This window comes from Mobula hypostoma, chromosome 13 (assembly GCF_963921235.1).
Source record: "Mobula hypostoma chromosome 13, sMobHyp1.1, whole genome shotgun sequence".
Taxonomy (NCBI): domain Eukaryota; kingdom Metazoa; phylum Chordata; class Chondrichthyes; order Myliobatiformes; family Myliobatidae; genus Mobula; species Mobula hypostoma.
This window is the reverse complement of record NC_086109.1, coordinates 8,264,037-8,285,983: the sequence shown is the minus strand read 5'-3', so window position 1 is coordinate 8,285,983 and position 21,947 is coordinate 8,264,037. Positions and strand designations below refer to the sequence as shown.

The following is a 21,947-nucleotide window of genomic DNA, read 5'->3' as shown; positions in this document are numbered from 1 at the left end:
CGGGTCCCCTCCCCCCCACTGATCCCATCTGTCCGTCACCCACACACTCCTCCCACCGGGTCCCCTCCCCCCCACTGTTCCCACCTGTCCATCACCCACACACTCCTCCCACTGGGTCCCCTCCCCCCCACTGTTCCCATCTGTCCATCACCCACACACTCCTTCCACTGGGTCCCCTCCCCCCACTGTTCCCATCTGTCCGTCACCCACACACTCCTCCCACCGGATCCCCTCCCCCCACTGTTCCCATCTGTCCGTCACCCACACACTCCTCCCACCGGGTCCCCTCCCCCCACTGTTCCCATCTGTCCGTCACCCACACACTCCTCCCACTGGGTCCCCTCCCCCCACTGTTCCCATCAGTCCGTCACCCACAAACTCCTCCCACTGGGTCCCCTGGGTCCCCTCCCCCCACTGTTCCCATCTGTCCATCACCCACACACTCCTCCCACTGGGTCTCCTCCCCCCACTGTTCCCATCTGTCCGTCACCCACACACTCCTCCCACCGGGTCCCCTCCCCCCACTGTTCCCATCTGTCCGTCACCCACACACTCCTCCCACCGGATCCCCTCCCCCCACTGTTCCCATCTATCCGTCACCCACACACTCCTCCCACCGGGTCCCCTCCCCCCACTGTTCCCATCTGTCCGTCACCCACACACTCCTCCCACCGGATCCCCTCCCCCCACTGTTCCCATCTGTCCGTCACCCACACACTCCTCCCACCGGGTCCCCTCCCCCCCACTGTTCCCATCTGTCCGTCACCCACACACTCCTCCCACCGGGTCCCCTCCCCCCCACTGATCCCATCTGTCCGTCACCCACACACTCCTCCCACCGGGTCCCCTCCCCCCCACTGTTCCCACCTGTCCATCACCCACACACTCCTCCCACTGGGTCCCCTCCCCCCACTGTTCCCATCTGTCCATCACCCACACACTCCTTCCACTGGGTCCCCTCCCCCCACTGTTCCCATCTGTCCATCACCCACACACTCCTTCCACTGGGTCCCCTCCCCCCACTGTTCCCATCTGTCCATCACACTCCTCCCACTGGGTCCCCTCCCCCCACTGTTTCCATCTGTCCATCACCCACACACTCCTCCCACTGGGTCCCCTCCCCCCCACTGTTCCCACCTGTTCATCACCCACACACTCCTCCCACTGGGTCCCCTCCCCCCCACTGTTCCCACCTGTCCATCACCCACACACTCCTCCCACTGGGTCCCCTCCCCCCACTGTTCCCATCTGTCCATCACCCACACACTCCTCCCACTGGGTCCCCTCCCCCCAACTGTTCCCATCTGTCCGTCACCCACACACTCCTCCCACTGGGTGTCTCCCCCCCCACTGTTCCCATCTGTCCATCACCCACACACTCCTCCCACTGGGTCCCCTCCCCCCCACTGTTCCCATCTGTCCATCACCCACACACTCCTCCCACTGGGTCCCCTTCCCCCACTGTTCCCATCTGTCTGTCGCCCACACACTCCTCCCACTGGGTCCCCTCCCCCCACTGATCCCATCTGTCCGTCACCCACACACTCCTCCCACTGGGTCCCCTCCCCCCACTGTTCCCATCTGTCCATCACCCACACACTCCTCCCACTGGGTCCCCTCCCCCCACTGTTCCCATCTGTCCATCACCCACACACTCCTCCCACTGGGTCCCCTCCCCCCACTTTTCCCATCTGTCCATCACCCACACACTCCTCCCACTGGGTCCCCTCCCCCCACTGATCCGATCTGCCCATCACCCACACACTCCTCCCACTGGGTCCCCTACCCCCACTGATCCGATCTGCCCATCACCCACACACTCCTCCCACTGGGTCCCCTCCCCCCACTGATCCGATCTGCCCATCACCCACACACTCCTCCCACTGGGTCCCCTCCCCCCACTGATCCGATCTGCCCTCCCCAACTCCCTTATTTGATTCCATGCTCAGCCTTCCTCTCCAATCAGATCCCACCACCTCACTCTGTATGTGGAGCAACATTTCACGTTCCATCCGAGTAGTCTCTAACTTGATAGCATGAACACTGATATCTTTAACTTTCAGCAATTTTCCTCCTCCCCCTTCCCTCTTCTTCCATTCCCCACTCTTCCACCCCCTCTCCCCCCAGGTTAACACAACACTATTCTACCCCAGTGACCCGGGTTCAATTCCTGCCACTGTCTATAAGGAGTTTGTAGGTTCTCCCCGTGGGTTTTCTTTGCATGCACGTTCAGATTAGTAGTTTAATTGGTCACGTGGGTGTAACTGGGCGGTGAGGGATCGTTGGCCCAGAATGGCCTGTTACCGTGCTGTATCCTTAACATGGATGGCAAAAGGGATGTGGGCAAAACGCAGACAAACGTGACCAGCATGGGCAGCCCGGATGTCTCTGTGCTGCATATCTCTAGGACCTGCTCCACACTGAATACTTTAAGAAGGAACTTCAAAATGTTCCATTGTTTTTCCTGTAATACATCTTCAGAATATTTACAACACAGAGCTACCCATGCAAACTAACAACCTTGCAATATCCTTCCCTGAACCCGCGAGGTATTTACATCACAGCACACTACCTATTATTCCAAGAACTGAAGGAAGTTCTGACACCAGAGGGTGCACGGTTTAGCTGAGAGTGTGCAACTTCAAAGGAGATGAGCGGACAAGTTATTTTTGTTTAAAAGAAAAGAATCTTGGGTAGCTGAAAAGCTTAAAGTAATTTTTTAAAAATTAAAGTACATATACATCACCCTATACTACCCTGAGATCCAATTTCTTGCAGATATAAAGAAACACAATAGAATCAATGAAAAAATACACACCATGGAGGGCAGGACTTTAGGATTTACTGTTCACGAACCACTCCACCTTGTGGGACGGCTTCGTCAGCCAAGGTGAGGGGAATCAGACCCACAGGTGGTGGTGGAGGGGCTCTGAAATAAATCTGCAGTGAATGGAGGCATATGGACATTGTGCAAATCAGGGTCTCCCAAACTTTTTTAATGCCACGGACCTCTACCATTAACCGAGGGGTCCGTGGACCCCAGATTGGGAACTCCTAGCGTAGATAAAAGGGGTTAATACACTTAGGCCTTTACTTACTAGAGCAAGGGTTCCCAACCTTTTTTATTCCAAGGCTCCCTACCATTTACCAAGGGGTCCTTGGATCCCAAGCTGGGAATCTCTACTAGATTAATGGATGAAAGCAAAATGGATGGTTATGGGATAAGTAGAAGGAAGGAATAGATTTATCGTGAAGTAGGTTAAAAAGTCAGTACAGAGTTGTGGGCTGAAGGGCCTGTATTGTGCGGTACTGCTCTATTAATTAGTTTGGCACAAAATCCTAGGCCAAGGGGCCTGTTCTTGCGCTGTATTGTTCTATAGTCTATGATCTGTTAATTAGTTTGGCAAAACATCATGGGCCAAGGGGCCTATTCCTGTGCTGTTCCGTTCTGTGTTGCAAACACCTTCGGATTGCTGGAAGTTTAAAATTGACTGTGGTGATTGGGTTCACTGTGACAAACGGGGTTGCTTCATGGTTTTTCCGCAGCTACTCGAGACGTTTTTAGGTCTGAATCACCTAACCCTGTCTGGTGAGGCCGTCCCACAAGGTAGCGTGGTCCGTGAATGGAAAATTCTGACATCCTGCCCTCCACGGCCCTGATCACTTCCTGAGTCCTTGCTGCTACTGAAAGTTTTGGTAACTACTTTTAAACGTCGCCTATCAGACATACTCCAAAAGATTTAAGTAATCAGAACAAAGAAGTACACTCAATGGCCTCTTTATTAGGTAAATCTCTCATTAATGTAAATACCTAATCAGCCAATCATGTGGCAGCAACTCAATGCATAAAGGCATGCAGACATGGTCAAGAGGTTCAATTCTTGTTCAGGCCAAATATCAGAACGGGAAGAAATGTGATCTAATTGACTTTGAATGTGAAATTATTGTTGGTGCCAGACAGGGTGGTTTCAGTATCTCAGAGACTGCTGATCTCCAGGGATTTTCACCCAAAACATTCTCTAGAGTTTACAGAGAATGGTGTGATAAACAAAAAACACGTAGCCAGAGGCAGCTCTGTGGGCAAAAACACCCTGTTAATGAGAGAGGTCAGAGGAGAATGGCCAGACTGGTTCAAGCTGACAGGAAGGTGACAGTAACTCAAATAACCACGTGTTACAACAGTGGTGTGCAGAAGAGTATCCCTGAATGCACAACAGGTCAGACCTTAAAGTGGATGGGCTACAGCAGCAGAAGACCACAAACTATACACTAGGTGGCCACTTTATTAGGTACAGGAGGCATTTGATAAAGTGATCATTGAGTGCATAAGCTAAAATGTTGTCAAACGATGGAGCAGGCTCGATGGGTCCAATGGCTTACTCTTGCTCCTAATTTGCAAACATAGAACAGTAAAGCACAGGAACAGGCCCTTCAGCCCACAGTGTCTGTGCTGAACACAGTGCCAAATGAAATTAAATTCCATCTCCCTGCACCTGATGAATACCGCTCCATATTCATGTGTCAACCTAAACACCACTATCGTTTCTGCTTGTACCACCTTCCCTGGTAGCCAGTTCCAGGCACCCACCTCCTCAGTTCAAGCATATCAGCAAAAAGATGGCTAAATAGGTTACAACTTTTGGGCTTCACTTTTGCACACAGCGGCCTCTTGGGAGCCAACTCAAAGCGTTTTTGTCTTTTTAAAACATCTTTTTACGATTGCAGGACAATGCTGAACATTAAGAACTTCAGGTTCTGCCGGTCTAACCCGTCAGTGGGCAGTTCGTTGCCCTTGGAGCTGGACTTGGTGTGGACCGTGTTACTGTCTGCTTCAAGAGGGCATTGAAGCTCACGCACAAAGGCGGTGTGTAGTCCACCAGTGAGTGATTGTCTCGGATGTTACTCTTGCAAGACCTTGTGGGACATTGGTAATGTAATGTGCTGCAAGTCTGTTTCCCTCGTTTATTGGAGAGACGGTGGCAGGGGAGCTGCGTCGCCTTGGCTGTAGCAAGGACTAAGGTCTCAAGCCGCGGGTTTGACTGTTGCAGCAGTCCTGGAGAGGAGACACTAGAGATGGTGTAGAACAGCGTCCATGCTGGGTTGGGAGCTGGGTAGTGTCTCCAGTGTTCTATCAGTGGAATGGCAAGCTGGATTGATTGCATGCATGCATGCATGTATTCATGTGCTGACTGCTGAGAACTGCAGTCAGTGATAACACCCATGCAGCATTAATTTACAAGACATGTCACTCAGATACTTGGCCTATATATTTATTTTTTTTTTGTGGGACTGTATGTTTCCTAGCTATCTTATATATGCTACATGTGGCTTGTACTGTGCATGACTGTTGGTACAGTGTTTTGTACCTTGGTACTGGAGGAACTTTGTTTCGTTTGGCTGTATTCATGAGTATTCATGTATGGTTCAATGATAATTAAACCTGAACCTGACTTTATTCTCTGGAGTGTAGGAGAATGAGGGGAGATCTGATAAAAGCTCGCAAAATTTTGAGGGGTACAAATAGGGTAAATGCTTTTTCCACTGAGGGTGGGTGAGACGAGAACTAGAGGTCATAGGTTTGGGGTTGAAGGTGAAATATGTATGGGAACACAAGAGGGAATTTCTTTACTCAAGAGTACGGTGCAAATGTGGACTGAACTGCCGGCGGAAGTAGCGGATGCAGGTTCAATTTCAACATTTGGAAAGTACACGGAAGGAACGAGACAGAAGAACTGTTTGGCATGGATTAGATGGGCTGAAGGGCCTGTTTCTGTGCTGCAGTGCTCTGTAATCTATGACTCTGTTTAAGAGAACTTTGGACGAGTACATGGATGGGAGGTGTATGGAGGGCTATGGTCCAGATGGAACTAGGCAGGATAACGTTGGCATAGACTAGACGAGCTGAAGGGTCTGTTTCTGTGCTGTAGTGCTCTATGACTCTAATTGTCCGGCACAGTGTTATCTTTGTCCCACCATACCTCTCCTTTCTCGTTGCGAATCAGGCGATTGAACTCCTTCCCTTCCAGACACAGGAAGTCCTCTCCAGGGTGGATGATGCCGCACTTGGTGGCGATGGCGCGAGCAGTGTTAATGTTGTCTCCCGTCACCATTCGCACCGTTATCCCAGCCCGCTGACATTTTGTTATGGCATCTGGAACCTGCAAAGGCAGTCAGCCAATTTACAGTGAATAAATTAGGTAGAGGCACACTGCAGTCATTAACACAGAACACTGCATAATACGAAGACAAACATGAAAACAGCATAATTCACAAAATTTGCTAAATATCAATTTCACTAAATCAGATAAAGTTGCAAGACATTAAAAAGAGTGGCACCTTTCCCATCCTGTCCTTGCCAGCACCTGTACAGGCAGAGGGATGTCAGTGGACTGCCAGGACTCACAGCGCAGAGGGAAGGTGGCCGGTGTAAAGAGGTGAGAGGGAGGGTGGGGGAGAAATATAGTGAGAGAGGAAATAGAGCCCATAAGACATACAGTACTGTGCAAAAGTCTTAGGCACATACATAGAGCTCGGGTGCCTAACACTTTTGCTCAATGCTGCATTTGTCAATGTGGAGCAGAGAGCGAGTTTGTAAATCTGGTGGGTGCAAAGGATATTGGGAATGGCGAAAGCGGAGCGCCACGGGATGGGTGTGGGACAGGTGGCAGAGAAGGAATACCAGGGGCACAGGCTGGCACTGATGCAGACACACCAGCCCTGAGACACCAGGCAAGGTCATTTGATTCCAAACAATTGGTTTATTGATCATTACAGAATGTCTCTCTGGTGCTTCCCACTCCCTCCCCTCTCCCTTCCCCTTTTCCCAACCATGATTCCCCTCTCCTGCTCCCTTCCCACTCTCAGACCATATCAGAATCAGGTTTATCATCATCACATATGTCATGTTTTTTTGTGGAAACAGAACACTGCAATACATAAAATTATTACAGTCCTGAGCAAAAGTCTTAGGCACCCTAGCTATATATATGTGCCTAAGACTTCTGCATGATACAGCAGGAACAGAATTAGGCCATTCAGCCCATCGAATCAGCTCCACCATTCAATTATAGCTGATTTATTTTCCCTCTCAACCCCATTCTTCTGCCTTCTCCCCATAACCTTTGAAGTCCTTACTAAATGAGGATCTATCAATAGCCACTTTAAATATACCCATGACCTGGTCTGCACAGCCATCCCTAGATTGATGGTGGAAGTGGGAGTGAAACGCAGGGGGAATGAGTTACCTGACAATAGAAAATTCAGCCTTCTTATCACAGATTATCCACGTGGAAATCTGAGGTGCTGGTTATTCAAGTTTGCCTTAAGCGTCAGCAAGGCAGGGGAGAGACAGGTCAGCGTACAAATGGAGTGGGGAGTTAAGATGGCAACCAGGACAGGATGATCAGCCTCTCCAGGTTTCGAGCATAAGAACTAGGAGCAGGAGCTGGTTATCTGGCCCATTGCACCTGCTCCGTTATTCAATAAGATAATGGCTGATCAGATTGTGGGCTCAGCTCTATTTATCCGCCACCACTCCCAATGTAATAAAACTTGCCCCACACATCTCCCTTAAACATCACCCCCCCCCCCCGCACCTCAAAGCCATGCCCTCTAATATTGAACATTTCCACCCTGGGAAAGTGACTCCTTCTGTCTACCCTATCTCTGCCTCTCACTATTTTCTAAACTTGGGCAGCACGGTGGAGTAGTGGTTAGCACAACGCTTTACAGTACGAGTGACCTGGGTTCAATTCCTGCTGCTGACTGTAAGGAATTTGTACGTTTTCCCCGTGATTGTGTGTGTTTCCTCCGGGTGCTCCGGTTTCCTCCCACAGTCCAAAGGTGTACCAGTTGGTAAGTTAGTTGGTCACTGTAAGTTGTCCTGTGATTAGGCTGGGATGAAAGCAAGGAATTGCTGGGTGGTGTGGCTGCAAGGGTCTATTCCGTGCTATATCTTAATAAATAAATAAATAAAAACTTCCCTAGAACCCGTAATTCTCCTGCTATGCAGTTATCTATCTATCTGTGTCTTAAATAAATTTAACGAGTTAGCGTCGGCTGCTTCCCTGGGCGGCGCATTCCAGATCCACTATTCCCTGGGAAAAGCACTTTCTCCTTATGTCCGTCCCAAATCTAATCCAGTTGCCCCGAAACTTGAGCCCATATCCCTTAGTTCTAATTTCAAATAGTTCAAGGTTCAAGTTAATATCAGAGAATGTGCACAGTACACAACGTGAAATTCATACTCTTCACAGACAGCCACAAAACAAGAAACCCCATAGAATGAATGGTAGAAACGTCAGAACCCCGAAGCCCCCTCTCCCCCTCCCATCGCACAAGCAGAAGCATCGACTCTCAACCTCACTATGCCCCCACTTGTTCCCGCAGGAACACTGACTCCACCCCTCTCAGCATGCAAGAAATAGCAGAAGCCTCCCCCCTCCCCAAGAGACCTTGATTCAGTGTCCATCAAAAGCTACAATCCAAAAACTATCACCTTGGTATCTCAGACACTCAAAATGACTTTCTCTCCCTACCTAATTGGTAATTGGTTTATTATTGTTACCTGAACTGAGGTAGAGTGTAAGTACTTACTTTTGCCTGCCATCCATACGGATAATTTCATTGTAACAGTACAAGGGAAAAATAATAATAGAATGCAGACATGAAGTGTTACAGTTACAGAGAAAGTGCAGTGCGGACAGACAATATGGTCCAACACCATGACAAAGTAAATTCTGGTGTCTTATTGTACAAAAGAGGTTCATTCAATACACTTATAACAGTGCGATTCAAGCTGTCCTCGATCCTGGTGGTATGTGCTTTCAGCCTGATGGGTGGGTGAAGAAGTGAGAATGTCCAGGATGGGAGGGGTCTTTGATTATGTTGTCTGCTTATCTTATCTGTCCCTTTAATAATTTTTCACATTTCTATAACATTCCTTCTCATTCTTCTGAATTCCAGCGAGTATAGTCCCAGGCAACTCAACCTCTTCTCATAGGCTAACCCCCCCTCATCTCCAGAATCAACCTGGTGAACCTCCTCTACACTGCCTCCAAAGGTAGTGTATCTTTCCTCAAGTAAGGAGACCGGAACTGCAGAGAGTCCTTCAAGAATGGCCTCACTAGTACTCTGACGGATGGATCTTATGGTGTGGTGACCAGAACTGTCTGTGGCCTAACCAGTGTTTTGTGCAGTTTGACCATGACTTCCCAGCATCCATCATCAAAGATCCTCACCACCCAGGCCATGCTCTTTCCTCGCTGCTGCCATCAGGAAGAAGGTACAAGAGGCTCAGGATTCACACCACTAGGTTCAAGAACAGTTACTACCAATCGACCATCGGGCTCTTGAACATAAGAGGAAAACTACACTCATCTATTGAGATGTTCCCTCAACCTATTATCTCACCTTAAGGATTCTTTATCTTGTTATCTCATCTTCTTATTATTTATTGCTATTTATTTATATTTGCATTTGCATAGCTTGTTGTCTACAATGCACTACTTGATCTTTCATCGATCCTATTTACAGTTACTATTCTATAGATTTGCTGAGAATGTCCGCAGGAAAATAAATCTCAGGGTTGTATGTGGTGATGTATACGTACTCTGACAATAAAATTTACTTTGTACTTTGAACATGTGACATTTATAAACTAATGCTATTGACCACTTGGCTGTCACTTTAGGCTTCATTTATAAATCACTGAAAACTGCAACTTTTACAAAATGTGAAAGGATCAACCCTTCCCTGCCAAAGTATTTAATATCACACAACTTCAAGTCTACGTCACTTACAAGACCGACTGCTGATGTATTTTCATGCAGGCTCAGTAAATGCTGCTGTGATACATTTCACTACACTCTGTCAGAAGCTGGAAACACAAGGTGCTGCAGAGCTGCGGTCCATCAGTAGGGACTCTCACTACCCAGTTCACGTCCCCTTCTCATTACCACCATCAGAGCACACTCAACGTTTTAGCTACAGTTTCTTCCCCTCTGCGTCAAGAGTCAAGATTCCAAGATTCGAATTTATTTATCACGTGTGCGTCGAAATGTACAGTGAAATGCGTTGTCTGCGTTAACCACCAACACACCCGAGGACGTGCTGGGGGCAGCTCATAAGTGTTGCCACACATTCTGTTGCCAACTTCGCATACCCACCAGGCTTGGCAGAACAACACAGAACACCACAAGCAACAAAACAACAGCAAGACAAGATTTCAGAACAGTTCATGAATACTACCTCATTATTCCTCTTTTTCACTACCTATTTATTTTAAACTTATGGTAATTTTTTTGTCTTGAACTGTACTGCCACCACAAAACAATAAATTACACAGCATACGTCAGTGATAATAAACCAGATTAAGATAGTAAACTTGACTTTGACATTTGGATCATTCAGAATCACAATCAGAATCAGAATCAGTTTTAATATCATTGACATTAAATTTGCTGTTTTGTGACAGCAGTACATTGCAATACATAATAACTTAAAAACCTATCAATCACAATAAGAAATATATGTATGGTCGATTCTGATTAATTGGACCATCAATTAATCAGGGCAGCCCCTTATTTGGGACAACTCTTAAAACAACAAAGACCAATCGAGTAAACAGCCGGGATTCCCTCCGTTTACTTTGGATACTGTGCCACTTATATGGGGCGGGAGACTGTTTGTGAACAGCTTCTAACTAGCGTCACAAGCATGCACTTGTGTGGCTGTTGGACACTTAGAGTGAAAAGCTTTTAAATAGCTTCAGCTGCGTGTGCTTCTGTTCAAAAAGCGATGATCTTTGCCACCGATAGTTGGCGAGAAAAAAGGAGGAAGACAATTCTGAACTGTTTTGCTAACTGCGGTTTCAAACATTCAGGCCTGGAGATGCCAGAAACAGCTGGGTGTGACAATGAAATGATTTCACTAAATTAATTAGGAATTACAAAGAATTTGAAGGTATCGACAATCACCTTGAAAGTTTCAATGAAAGTGAAGATTTGGAGGATGCAATCATCAATAGCATTGTATAAAGGCAGCCCATTATCTATACTAGGTGTCGGCGCTAATTTTGTTTATATACAGTCAATCACAAAAAAGTGGCAGCATACAGATACACAGGATGAATTCCTCTGTCGATAACTATTAGGAACTACTACGATTTTATAGTCCTGTAGTACTATGATGGTGCTCTAATTTGTTCTGTATTTCATTTAAATACACAATTTTTACTCAGATAGTAGTTTGTCTTTTTCATACCTTTTTAACTATTTCCATGAAACTTTGGCTAACTGTGGCAGCCAAACTGGGCCAAAATATACTGGCCCCAATGTGCCCTAATTAACCAGAATCCTCTGCATATAGATTAAATGAAACAAGTAGTGCAAAGAGAGCAAAAAAGAGTGAATAAATGTACACGAGTTCATTGTCCGTCCAGAAATCTGATGGCGGAGGGGGGAAGATGTTGTTCCTGAAAGGTTGTGTGTGGGTGTTCAGACTGCTGCACCTCCTCATTGATAGGTACCAATGGTGAGGGCAAGGGTCCTTAATGATGGATGCTGCCTTTTTATTGTGCCCTTTTCAGACTGCAGAGTTGACCGTGAAAGGGTTAAGAGGAATAAACAGCAACACAGGTTGACACGGAATAATAAGTGCCTTTCAGACCGGAATAAAATTAGCTGGCAGAGGTGTGATTATTTTCACCAGGATAATGGAATCAACCGAACTGTGTCTGTTCAGAAATGGACCTGTTTATTTATAGGTAATAAGTATTTCTACTCATACTGTGAACAAGTTCAGCATCTGACTTCAAAAGAATTTAAATTAGGAGCAAACTGCAGCAAGATATCAGGTACTTGGCGTTATATATTATTTAGACCGGATTGCATGATTAAGCATCTTTCATAAATTATCAATTCAATGGACTCATAATTATAGTTGTTCTTAATTTCAATAGAAACCTTTAATGAGACCTTCATTTCAAACTCATCAAAACACACACCAACTCCCAACTGGGTGCTTCCCCGCCCCCCCCCCCCCCGTTAGTTTAGGGAAGGTATTTTACTCCAAGATTCCTTGAATTATTCCAGCTAAAGATCAACCCCTAATAGTTTTCAGTGGACCTACAGGAAAGATGTAAATAAGTTGAAAGGGTTCAGAGAAAATTCATAGGATGTTGCCTGGACTGGATGCCCTGGGTTATAAGGAACGATTGAATAGGTTAGGACTTTATTCCTTGGAACGTAGGAGAACTAGGGGAGATTTGATAGAGTGATACAAAATTTATGAGAGGTATAGGTAGGGTAAATGCAAGCAGGCTTTATCCACAAGAGGTTGGGTGGGACTACAACTAGAGATCATGGGTTAAGGGTGAAAGGTGAAATGTTTAAGGGGAACATGAGGGGAAACTTTTTCACTGAGAGAGTCATGAGAGTGTGGAACGAGCTGCCAGCACAAATGGTGCATGCAAGCTCAATTTCAATGTCGAAGATAAGTTTGGACAGATACGTAGATGGCAGGGGTATAGAGGGCTATGGTCCTGGTGCAGGTCAGTGGGAGTAGACAGTTTAGATGGTTCAGCATAGACTAGTTGGGCTGAAGGGCCTGTTTCTGTGCTGTACTTCTCTATGACTTTATGACATAACTGGAGGGAAGAACACCTATGTTCCTTTGACGAGATGCAGCTTCTTGAAAAAGGGTAGGAGAAAGAAGGGTTAAATAGGCAAGTTGGTTTATCATTGCCACATATGCCGAGGTACAGTGAAAAATACTTTGTTTTGAATGACTTCTGTAAAGATCATTTCATCACATCATTTGTACAGAAAGGTGCTGGAAAAAGCCAGCAACATAATGAAGGATCCCACCCATCCTGCTCATGGGCTGTTTGTCCCACTCCCATCAGGCCGGACCACCAGACTCAAAAACAGTTACTTTCCCCAAGCAGAATGGCTGATCAACACCTCCACCCACTAACCCACCCCACCACACCCCCAGCCACCACCACCTTATCATTTCCTGTCAGTCACCTTGTGTACAGACACTGTTGTGCTTGGAGTCAGAAGCTGTCCTTGAACACAGTGGCATTTTAGGCTTTTGCACCCTCTGCCCATTGGGAGAGGGGAGAAGAGGGGATATCCATGGTGGGTGGGGTCTCTGATTACACTGGCTGCTTTACTGAGGCAGCGAGACATCTAGACGGAGTCCATAGGGGAGCATCTGGTTTCTGTGATGTGCTGAGATGTGTCCATAACTCTCAGCAGCTTCTTTTGTACTAGTGGACCGATCAATAGTCTCATAAACGGTGTGATAGAGGCTGCCGTTGAGCCTGGCGGTACGTGCTTTCAGGCTTTTGTATCTTCTATTTGATGGGGGGGGGGAGAAAGAAAGAATGTCCAGGGTGGGTGGGGTCTTTGATTATGCTGGCTGCTCGACCAAGGCAGCGAGACGTGTAGACATAGTCCATGGAGGGGAGGCTGGATTTTCCATGATGCAGAGAGTTGTCTACAGTTTCACATGCAGAACATTTTCCATACCAAGCTGTGGTGCATCTGGATGGAAAGTGCAGAATGGGTGGGTTTTGGATTACACGATTATGTCAGCTACTTTACGAGGCAGTGAGGAGTAAAACAGGGAGCCGACCCTGCAGGACAACAACGGCATCCATGCATCACCCCTCCAACCCCACCCCACCCAGCTGACCAGCAGGCAATTGAGGCTGGAGCTGGTTCATTAACGAAAGAGAAGGAACTGGGGGCAGGCTTGAGGAGGTTAACCACAAGAGTGGATGGGTGAGCAGTGTTATCCAAGCTTGGCCCGGAAAGGCAGGAAGCAGCAAAGAGGACAAGGAGAGTGATCTTCAACGGAGTGTGTCACTGACGGTGAAGTCATCAATTAACAATGAGAACTCAAGTGATTTTCAATATGCCTCATTTATAAATACTGATGTGATGGAAATACTGGCACGGGGTAAAACTGTGCTGACCTGATCAAGGAAGAGACCAGGCAAACAATTATAGAACATAGAACAGAACAGCACAATACAGGCCCTTTAACCATGATGTTGTAATGACCTTGTAACCTACTCAAAAATCGATCTAAACTTCCCCTCTTACATATCCCTCCATTTTCCTGTCATCCATGTGCCCATCTAAGAGTTTTTTTTAAGTGTTCCTAATGTACTTGCCTCCACCACCACTACTCCCTGGCAGTATCCACTACTCTTTGTGTAAAAAACCTGTCTTTTACCTTCTTCCACCTTTAAATTACGCCCCCTTGTATTAGCCATTTCTGCACCAGGAATGGCAAATTTCTCTGTGTTATCAATTCAGAGGAGATGATTCTTGATTACAGGAGGAGGAAATCAGAGGCCTATGAGCCAGTCCTTGTCAGGGAAACAGAGGCGGAGAGGACCAGCAAATTTAAATTGCTCGACCCAGGACAAATCCTCTGAAATGATAACACCGAGCAATTTAAATTTGCTGACAGGCTGAATCTTCACAAACTTCTAAGGAAGTGGAGGCGCTGCCTTGCTTTTTTCGTAATGGTCCTTAGAAGTTTGTGAAGATTCAGCATGTCAGCTAAAACTTTGACAAACTTTTGTAGAGGTGAGATGGAGAGTATATTGACTGGTTGCATCACCGCCTGGTATGAAAACACCAATGCCCTTGAACAGAAAATCCTACAAAGTGTAGTGGATACGGCCCAGTCCATCCCAGGTAAAAGCCTTCCAACCATTGAGCACATCTACATGGAGCACTGGCGCAGGAAAGCAGCATCCATTATCAGGGACACCTATCATCCAGACCACGCTGCCTTCTCGGTGCTGTCATCAGGAAGGAGGTACAGGAGCCTCAGGACCAAGACTACCGGGTTCAGGAACAGTTATTACCCCTCAACCATCAGGTTCTTGAACCAGAGGGGATAACATCACTCACCCCCACTCACCCCAACATGGAACTGTTCCCAGAACCAATGGACTCACTTTCAAGGACTCTTTATCTCATGTTCTCAATATTTACTGCTCATTTATTTATTGTGATTATCATTTTTTTCCCTTTCTTTTTGGATCTGCACAGTTGTCTTTTGCACATCGATTGTCTGTCTGTCCTGTTGGGGCCGGTCTTTCATTTATTCTATTGTGTTTCTTGTATTTACTGTGAAGGAGTTCTCAAGAAAATGCTGTATATGGTGACATGTGCTATGTACTTTGATAATAAATTTACCTTGAACTTTGGAAAAGGCCTGGCTATCCACTAGATCCATGCCTCTTATCATCTTATACTCCTCTATCAAGTCAGCTCTCATCTTATAACCATATAACGATTACAGCATGGAAACAGGCCATCTCGGCCCTTCTAGTCCGTGCCGAACTCTTACTCTCACCTAGTCTCCTTTACTCCAAAGAGAGAAGCCCAAGCTGACTCAAGCTTTCCTCATAAATCATACTCTCTAATCCAGACAGCATCCTGGTAAATCTCTGCACCCTCTCTAAAGCTTCCACATCCTTCCCAGAACGGAACACAATACTCTGAGTGTGATCCAACCAGAGTTTCACAGAGCTGCAATAGTACCTCACTGCCCTTGAACTCAATTCTCTGACTAATGAAGGCCAATACATCATATGCCTTCTTAACAACCCCATCAAATCATGCAGCAACTTTGAGGAATCTATAGATGTAGACCCCAACATCCCCCGTTCCTCCACACTGCTAAGAATCCTATCATTGACCCTGCATTCTGCCATCAAATTCAACCTTCCAAAGTAAAACACTTTGAACTTCTCCATTCTGAATTATAATTGCTGCACTGCACTGAAGGATATTTTCAAAGCTACTTTTACCTTCGATGATGTAACGACAAATCAGTCAAACAAAATTAAAGCAGAAAGTGCTGGGACACACAGGTCAGGCAGCATAATTGGTAAATTGGTTGTTTAGTGTCACACGTACCGAGGTACAGTGAAAATATTTATTTTGCATGATATCCATACAAATCATATCAGTACATGTAGTAGGAGGGAAAACAGCAACAAAATGCAGAATGAAGTGTTTGTTACAGAGAAAGTGCAATATAGACAGACAATAAGGTGCAAGGGTCATGACGATGATTTAGCTTATGAGGTTAAGAGTCCATCTTATTGCACTAGAGATCCGTTCAGTAGTCCTGACAGTGGGTTAGAAGCTATCCTGGAGTCTGGTGGTATGGGCTTTCAGGCTTTTGTGTCTTCTGCCTAAAGGAAGAGGGAAGCGGCAGAGACAGGACGTCCTAGGTGGGTGAGGTATTTGATTACGTAGTCTGCTTTACCGAGGCAGTGAGACATGTAGACAGAGTCCATCGAGGGGAGGCCGGTTCCTGTGTTGTGCCGAGCTCTGTCCACAACTCTCTGCAGGTTCTAGCAGTCTCCAGTAGTGCAGTTGCCATACCGAGCTGTGATGTATCCATGCTTTCTGTGGTGTAGCAATAAAAACTGACGAAGGTTAACGGGGACATGCAATTTATTTTCCTGAGGAAGCAGAGGCACTGGCGAGTTTTCTTGGCCGTGACACCAGGACAGGCTATTGGGGATGCTCACTCCCAGGAACATTAAACTTGAAACCCTCTCGACCTCAGCACCATTGACGTAAGAAAGGAATATAAGCACCACCCCCTTCCCTGAAATCAATAAGCAGCTCCTTTGTTGTGATGACATTGAGGGAAAGGTTAGCATCATGGCACCATTCACTAGGCTCCTTCCTGTACTCTGAATCATTGTTATTTGAGATGCGGCCCACTATGGTTGCGTCATCTGCGAACCTGTAGGTAAAGTTAGAGCAAAGAACCTGGCCACGGTTGTGAGTGTATAGGGCAGGAGTTCCAAACCTTTTTATGCCATGCCGCTTTACCATTAAGAAGGAGGTCCGTGGGACCCAGGCTGGGAACCCCGGGGAGTGTTCGGCCACCACATAGAAGTTAAAGACTTGAAACATTAACTTCTGTTTCTCTCTCCACAGATGCTGACTGACCCCCTGAGGTCTTCCAGCACTGTTAATTCCAGCAACTGAAATTTTGACACCGCTCTGGATATCGTTCAGTGAGCGGCAGTTATCAGAAACAGAACCAGGTTTGGTATCACTGACGCACGTCGTGAAATTTGTTGTTTGGCGGCAGCAGGACAGAGAAACGCCTCTCAAAGTCCAACCCTACGTCCCCGTCGTGAGAGGTGGAAACGGGAGAGGCCGGCCAACAGGGCTCTGGTGAAGCCGTGCTGGCCTATCCCCTGTACAGTGGATGCGATGGATTACAGAAACATTGATGATATCCAGCCATACCAGCGACTTTGCGGACGATGGGAACAGGAGGTCATCAGTGGCCTGTGCTCCACTGGGAGCTAACAGCCCAAGAAGTAGTATAGAGCAATACATCAAAAATACTATCAATTACAATAAGAAACGTCTATAAAAACTAAATTAAATAAAGTAGTGCAAAAAGAGAGCTCGAATAATGAGGTAGAGTTGATGGGCTGAGTCCACCCATTTTGAGGATTGATCGATTTCTTTAAAAGTCTTAAAAGGATGTTGCTTTCTCAAGTACCCATGGCTGCGCCGAGATTTCAGCTGCAGTAGTTCTGAACGGGAATAGCTGATGATATTCTTCCGAGCTGCACGCAAAGTGTCGCCACTTTCCGGGTGCCATCAGGAATCAGGGATCGAGGTCTAATTTATAGCACAAGTAAAAGTGAGAAATCGAAGATCACAGAATAGATGAACTGTTGCCTCATTTAGGTTACAGACTGCTTTCTGTCATTGGCTGTCGACACCGTATACTTTGTAGCCTATTAAAAGGAGTGCGTGTCTCTTCTCCCAACTCTGTGCTTTCTAAATTTAACAGTGTCTGAGCAACCTATGATTTGCCCCAGTAGCAGGGGCTGGCAAGCTATTATTTAACCTACCATCAGTGGCAGCCTTTTTTCTAATTTGAGGTTTCAAAATCTGCTCAAGACTGCCTCAAAACCAGAAAATTACTAACTTATACTTAGCAATTTGAAGGGCATCTCTGTGACCCTGGACTCTCAGCGGGAGATTGAGTTTTATTATTATTTATTTGTAAACAGGATGAGGGTGCCAGTGCCAATGCCGGCAACTTCTGATCCTTAACTGCCTGTGCGCTGATTAGGAGTCGATATACAGTAGATTGAAGATTAGCTTTATTTGTCACACGTGCATCGAAATGTGGAATGGAACATGTCACTTGCGTCAAAGGCAGTGCGAAGCTGCGCTGGGGGCAGCCTGCAAGTGTTGCCACACTTTCATGAGACCATAGACCGTAAGCGATAGGAGCAGACTTGAGCCATTCCGCCCATCAAACCTGCTCTGCCATTCTATCACTGCTGATCTATTTCCTCTCAACCCCGTTCTCCTGCCTTCTCCCTGAACACTTTGACGCTCTGACTAGTCAAGAACCTGTCAGCCTCTGCTTTAAATAAACCCAGTGACTTGGCCTCCACAGTCATCCGTGACCATGAATTCCACAGTTTCACACCCTCTGGCTGAAGAAATTCCTCCTCATCTTAGCTCTAAAGGGAATTGCTTTTATTCCGAGGCTGTGCCCTCTGGTTCTCGACACACACACAATTGGAAACATCCTCTCCACAACCACATAGGCATTTCAATAATGTCGCTGACATAACTCTAAGAGCATTTCTTTTACCACAAGACACGTTAATAATGATATGGCAGGTAGTTCTAAACTCCATTTATAAATAGTCTTTAAAAAAAAAAGCTTTATTAGTCACATGTACATCAAAATAGACAGTGAAATGCGACATTTGCTTCAAATCATGAGGATTGTGGTGGGGCAGCCTGCAAGTATCCCCACACTTCCGGAGCTAACACAGCTTACCAAACCTTACACTAACCTGTACGTCTTTGGACTGGGGGAGGAAGGACATACAACTCCTTACGGGAAGCAGCAGGAATTGAACTGAGCTGTAACGTGCTGCACTAACTGCTACGCTATCCTTCGAAAATGAAACAGATTGGAGAATTATCAGAAGGTTATTGGGACTGGTTGGGTGACAGGGTGGAGTACCTAAAGCAGACGTACATAGAGCTCAACACAGACTGGCAACTCCTGTGATACTGTGGGTGCTAAACTGTATCGCTCTTGACTGTTCCTCTGGGTTCATCAGATGCGTGGAGAGGGGGAGCTTGCTACACGTGCAATAGCTTGCTCTCCATATTGTACTGACCAGACTTGTAATATTTAGACAGCCAGGATGCAATATCCACGGTGGACGCTGAATGATGGAGGCATCATCAGATACATGGAAAGGTTTGGATGGGTAGATTAGATTAGATTCAACTTTATTGTCATTGTGCCGAGTACAGATACAAAGCCAATGAAATGCAGTTAGCATCTTACCAGAAATGCAAAAAAGTGCTATTTACAAAATAACTGCGAATAATAAGTAAGTGCTATAGCACGCAAATATAAAAGTACTGAGACAGTACAATATGGGTGTAATACTGCTTAGCGCTGTGATGTGAGGTTCAGCAGGGTCACAGCCTCAGGGAAGAAGCTCTTCCTGTGCCTGCTGGTGTGGGAGCGGAGGCTCCTGCAGCACCTACCGGATGGGAGGAGAGTAAAAAGTCCATGGTTAGGGTGAGATGCATCCTTGATAATGCTTTTCGCCCTGCCCAGGCAACATTTATGGTAGATGTTCTCAATGGTGGGCAATTGGGTGCTGATAATCCGCTGGGCAGTTTTCACTACACGCCAGACTGCTTTGCAGTCTGATACGGGACAATTGCCATACCACACTGAGATGCGGTTGGTAAGTATGCTCTCAATGGTACAGCGGTAAAAGCCCGTCAGCATCCTGGGACAGAGGTGAGCTTTCTTGATGCCCCACAGGAAATAAAGGCGCTGTGGCGCCTTGTTGATCAGGATACGGGTCAAATGCAGGGAAATGGGACGAGATCAGGTGGGCTGCTTAGTTGACATGGAAGATATGGCTGAAGGGCCTGTTTCTACACTGTGTGATTTACTATCTACCCCAAATTTCAAATCCCTTCCCTCTTCCAGCCCCCACCCATCCCAATGCTTGAACTATCTACAAATGGGCTGTTCTTCCCACAATCTTTATTAGCTAAACAATCAAGGACAAGAAAGTGTGGCCCTAAACAAGGTCACCTGAAACAATCCTAGCAATCACATACAAGATGATAACTGATGTTTCACCACAGTCTGTCAGGAACTTGTACCTTCTCCCCATGACCTCGTAGGTTTCCTCCCAAGGAATAAGCAGTCAACCTTTAGGGCCAAGAACCTTCATCAGAACCAAAATTAGCATTCTGTTTTGACTCATATCCATTAAAACACTCTGCTACCTCTAGCCCTTCAACTGGTATGACTCCCGCCACAGCTTCTTCACTCTTCCAGTGTTGTGAGGTTTAAAATAGCAACCTCCTCTCCTGACTGTAGGCCAAGCTGTCAAAATTCAATCTCCCTGCATAGCTCTTGCTGAATGACCTCAGATTATAAAAGCAGTTGGAGCCAAGGCTGCAGAAAAGAGGAAAAGCTATTTGACTATGAAGAAAAGCACTGGAGCAGGGTAACAGCTGAGAGGAAGAGAGAGGGTTGAGTGCTCACCATTTTAGCTGCTTCACCAGTAATGAGATGATTTCAACTCACAAGTCATAAAAAATAATTTGACCTCCAATGTGCCAAATATGTCATTATATGTTTGTGTGTCTGTAGTCAATATAGAATATAGAACTCTGCAGCACAGTACAAGAGCTTTGACACACAAGGTTGTTAGTTACTGTCTGTTACGCTTCTGGTGTTAAGGGCAGCAATGAAGATCCTCCATCTCCATCTGTCCTTGGCCATCTTCTCTATCATGGTTCAGGATCCTCACTCTGCTTCTACAGTATGGCACCAAGTTGCCTTTGGTCTCCCGCGTTTCCCCCGCCCTTCGGGTCCAATGAAGTGCTGCCTTGATAATGGAATTGGCCTCTCTTCTCATCATGTGCTCAATCAATGTCCAGTATTTCCTCATGATGATTGTGGCCATGCCTTCTTGGTGACACTGAAGGAGCAGAGCGCCATTGGAGATCTCCCCTGGCCAGAAAATATGGAGGATCTTCCGGAGGTTCGTGGTGTGGAATAGCGACAGCTTGGCAAGGTTGTTCTTTGTCATGTGCCAGCGTTCTGACCCGTAAGGATGTGCCTAGCTTTTAATCTACTCCAAGATCAATCTAACTCCCCCTCTCACAAAGCACTCATTCATTCATAAGCATATCTAAGAGTCTCTTAAATGTCCCTGTTGTACTGTTGTATGTGCTCAGTCTGAGATAAGCAATTGACTTAGAATAGTGCATGAAAAAACTGAAATGAGCAACTTAAAACTGAAGCGAGGTTGCACTATTTTAATCGTTACAGAATAACTAGACCCTGAAGACGAACACTCAATATAGCATCCATCATTACGGACCCCTGCCATGCAGGACGTGCCCCCTTCTCGTTACTACCATCAGGGAGGAGGTACAGGAGCCTGAGGACAGTCACCCAATGCAGACCTGCACCAACCAGGATATGCCTTCTTATCCTAATTACCATCCAAGGAGGAGGTACAGGAGCCTGAATACACACACGCAACGATTTAGGAACAGCCCCTTCCCCTCTGCCATCAGATTTCCAAACGATCCAAGAATCCATGAACACTACCTCATTATCCCTCTTTCATGTTGTTTATTTATTTATTTTTAATTGTAACTTCTAGTAATTTTTTTATGTCTTGCACTGTACTGCCTAGGGTAGAGGAGCAATACCTCATATTCTGTCTGAGTAGTCTCCAACATGATGGCATGAACATCGATTTCTAATAATTTCCCCCTCCCCCACCTCCCTTTTTCCATTTTCAATTCTGGTTCCCCTCTCATCCCTTTTCTTCTCCTCACCTGCCC

At 46.3% G+C, this 21,947-nt stretch overlaps 1 protein-coding gene across 11 annotated transcripts in view; it reads right to left on the bottom strand.

Moving 5' to 3' along the window:
* Positions 1-21,947, bottom strand: part of LOC134355399 (plasma membrane calcium-transporting ATPase 1-like) — a 357,414-nt gene that overhangs the window by 58,336 nt on the left and 277,131 nt on the right. For all 11 annotated transcript variants that reach the window (XM_063065213.1, XM_063065220.1, XM_063065221.1 and 8 more), the window contains one exon: positions 5,979-6,158. In XM_063065213.1, the coding sequence (XP_062921283.1) occupies positions 5,979-6,158 (180 nt within the window). The remainder of the gene's footprint in view (positions 1-5,978; positions 6,159-21,947) is intronic.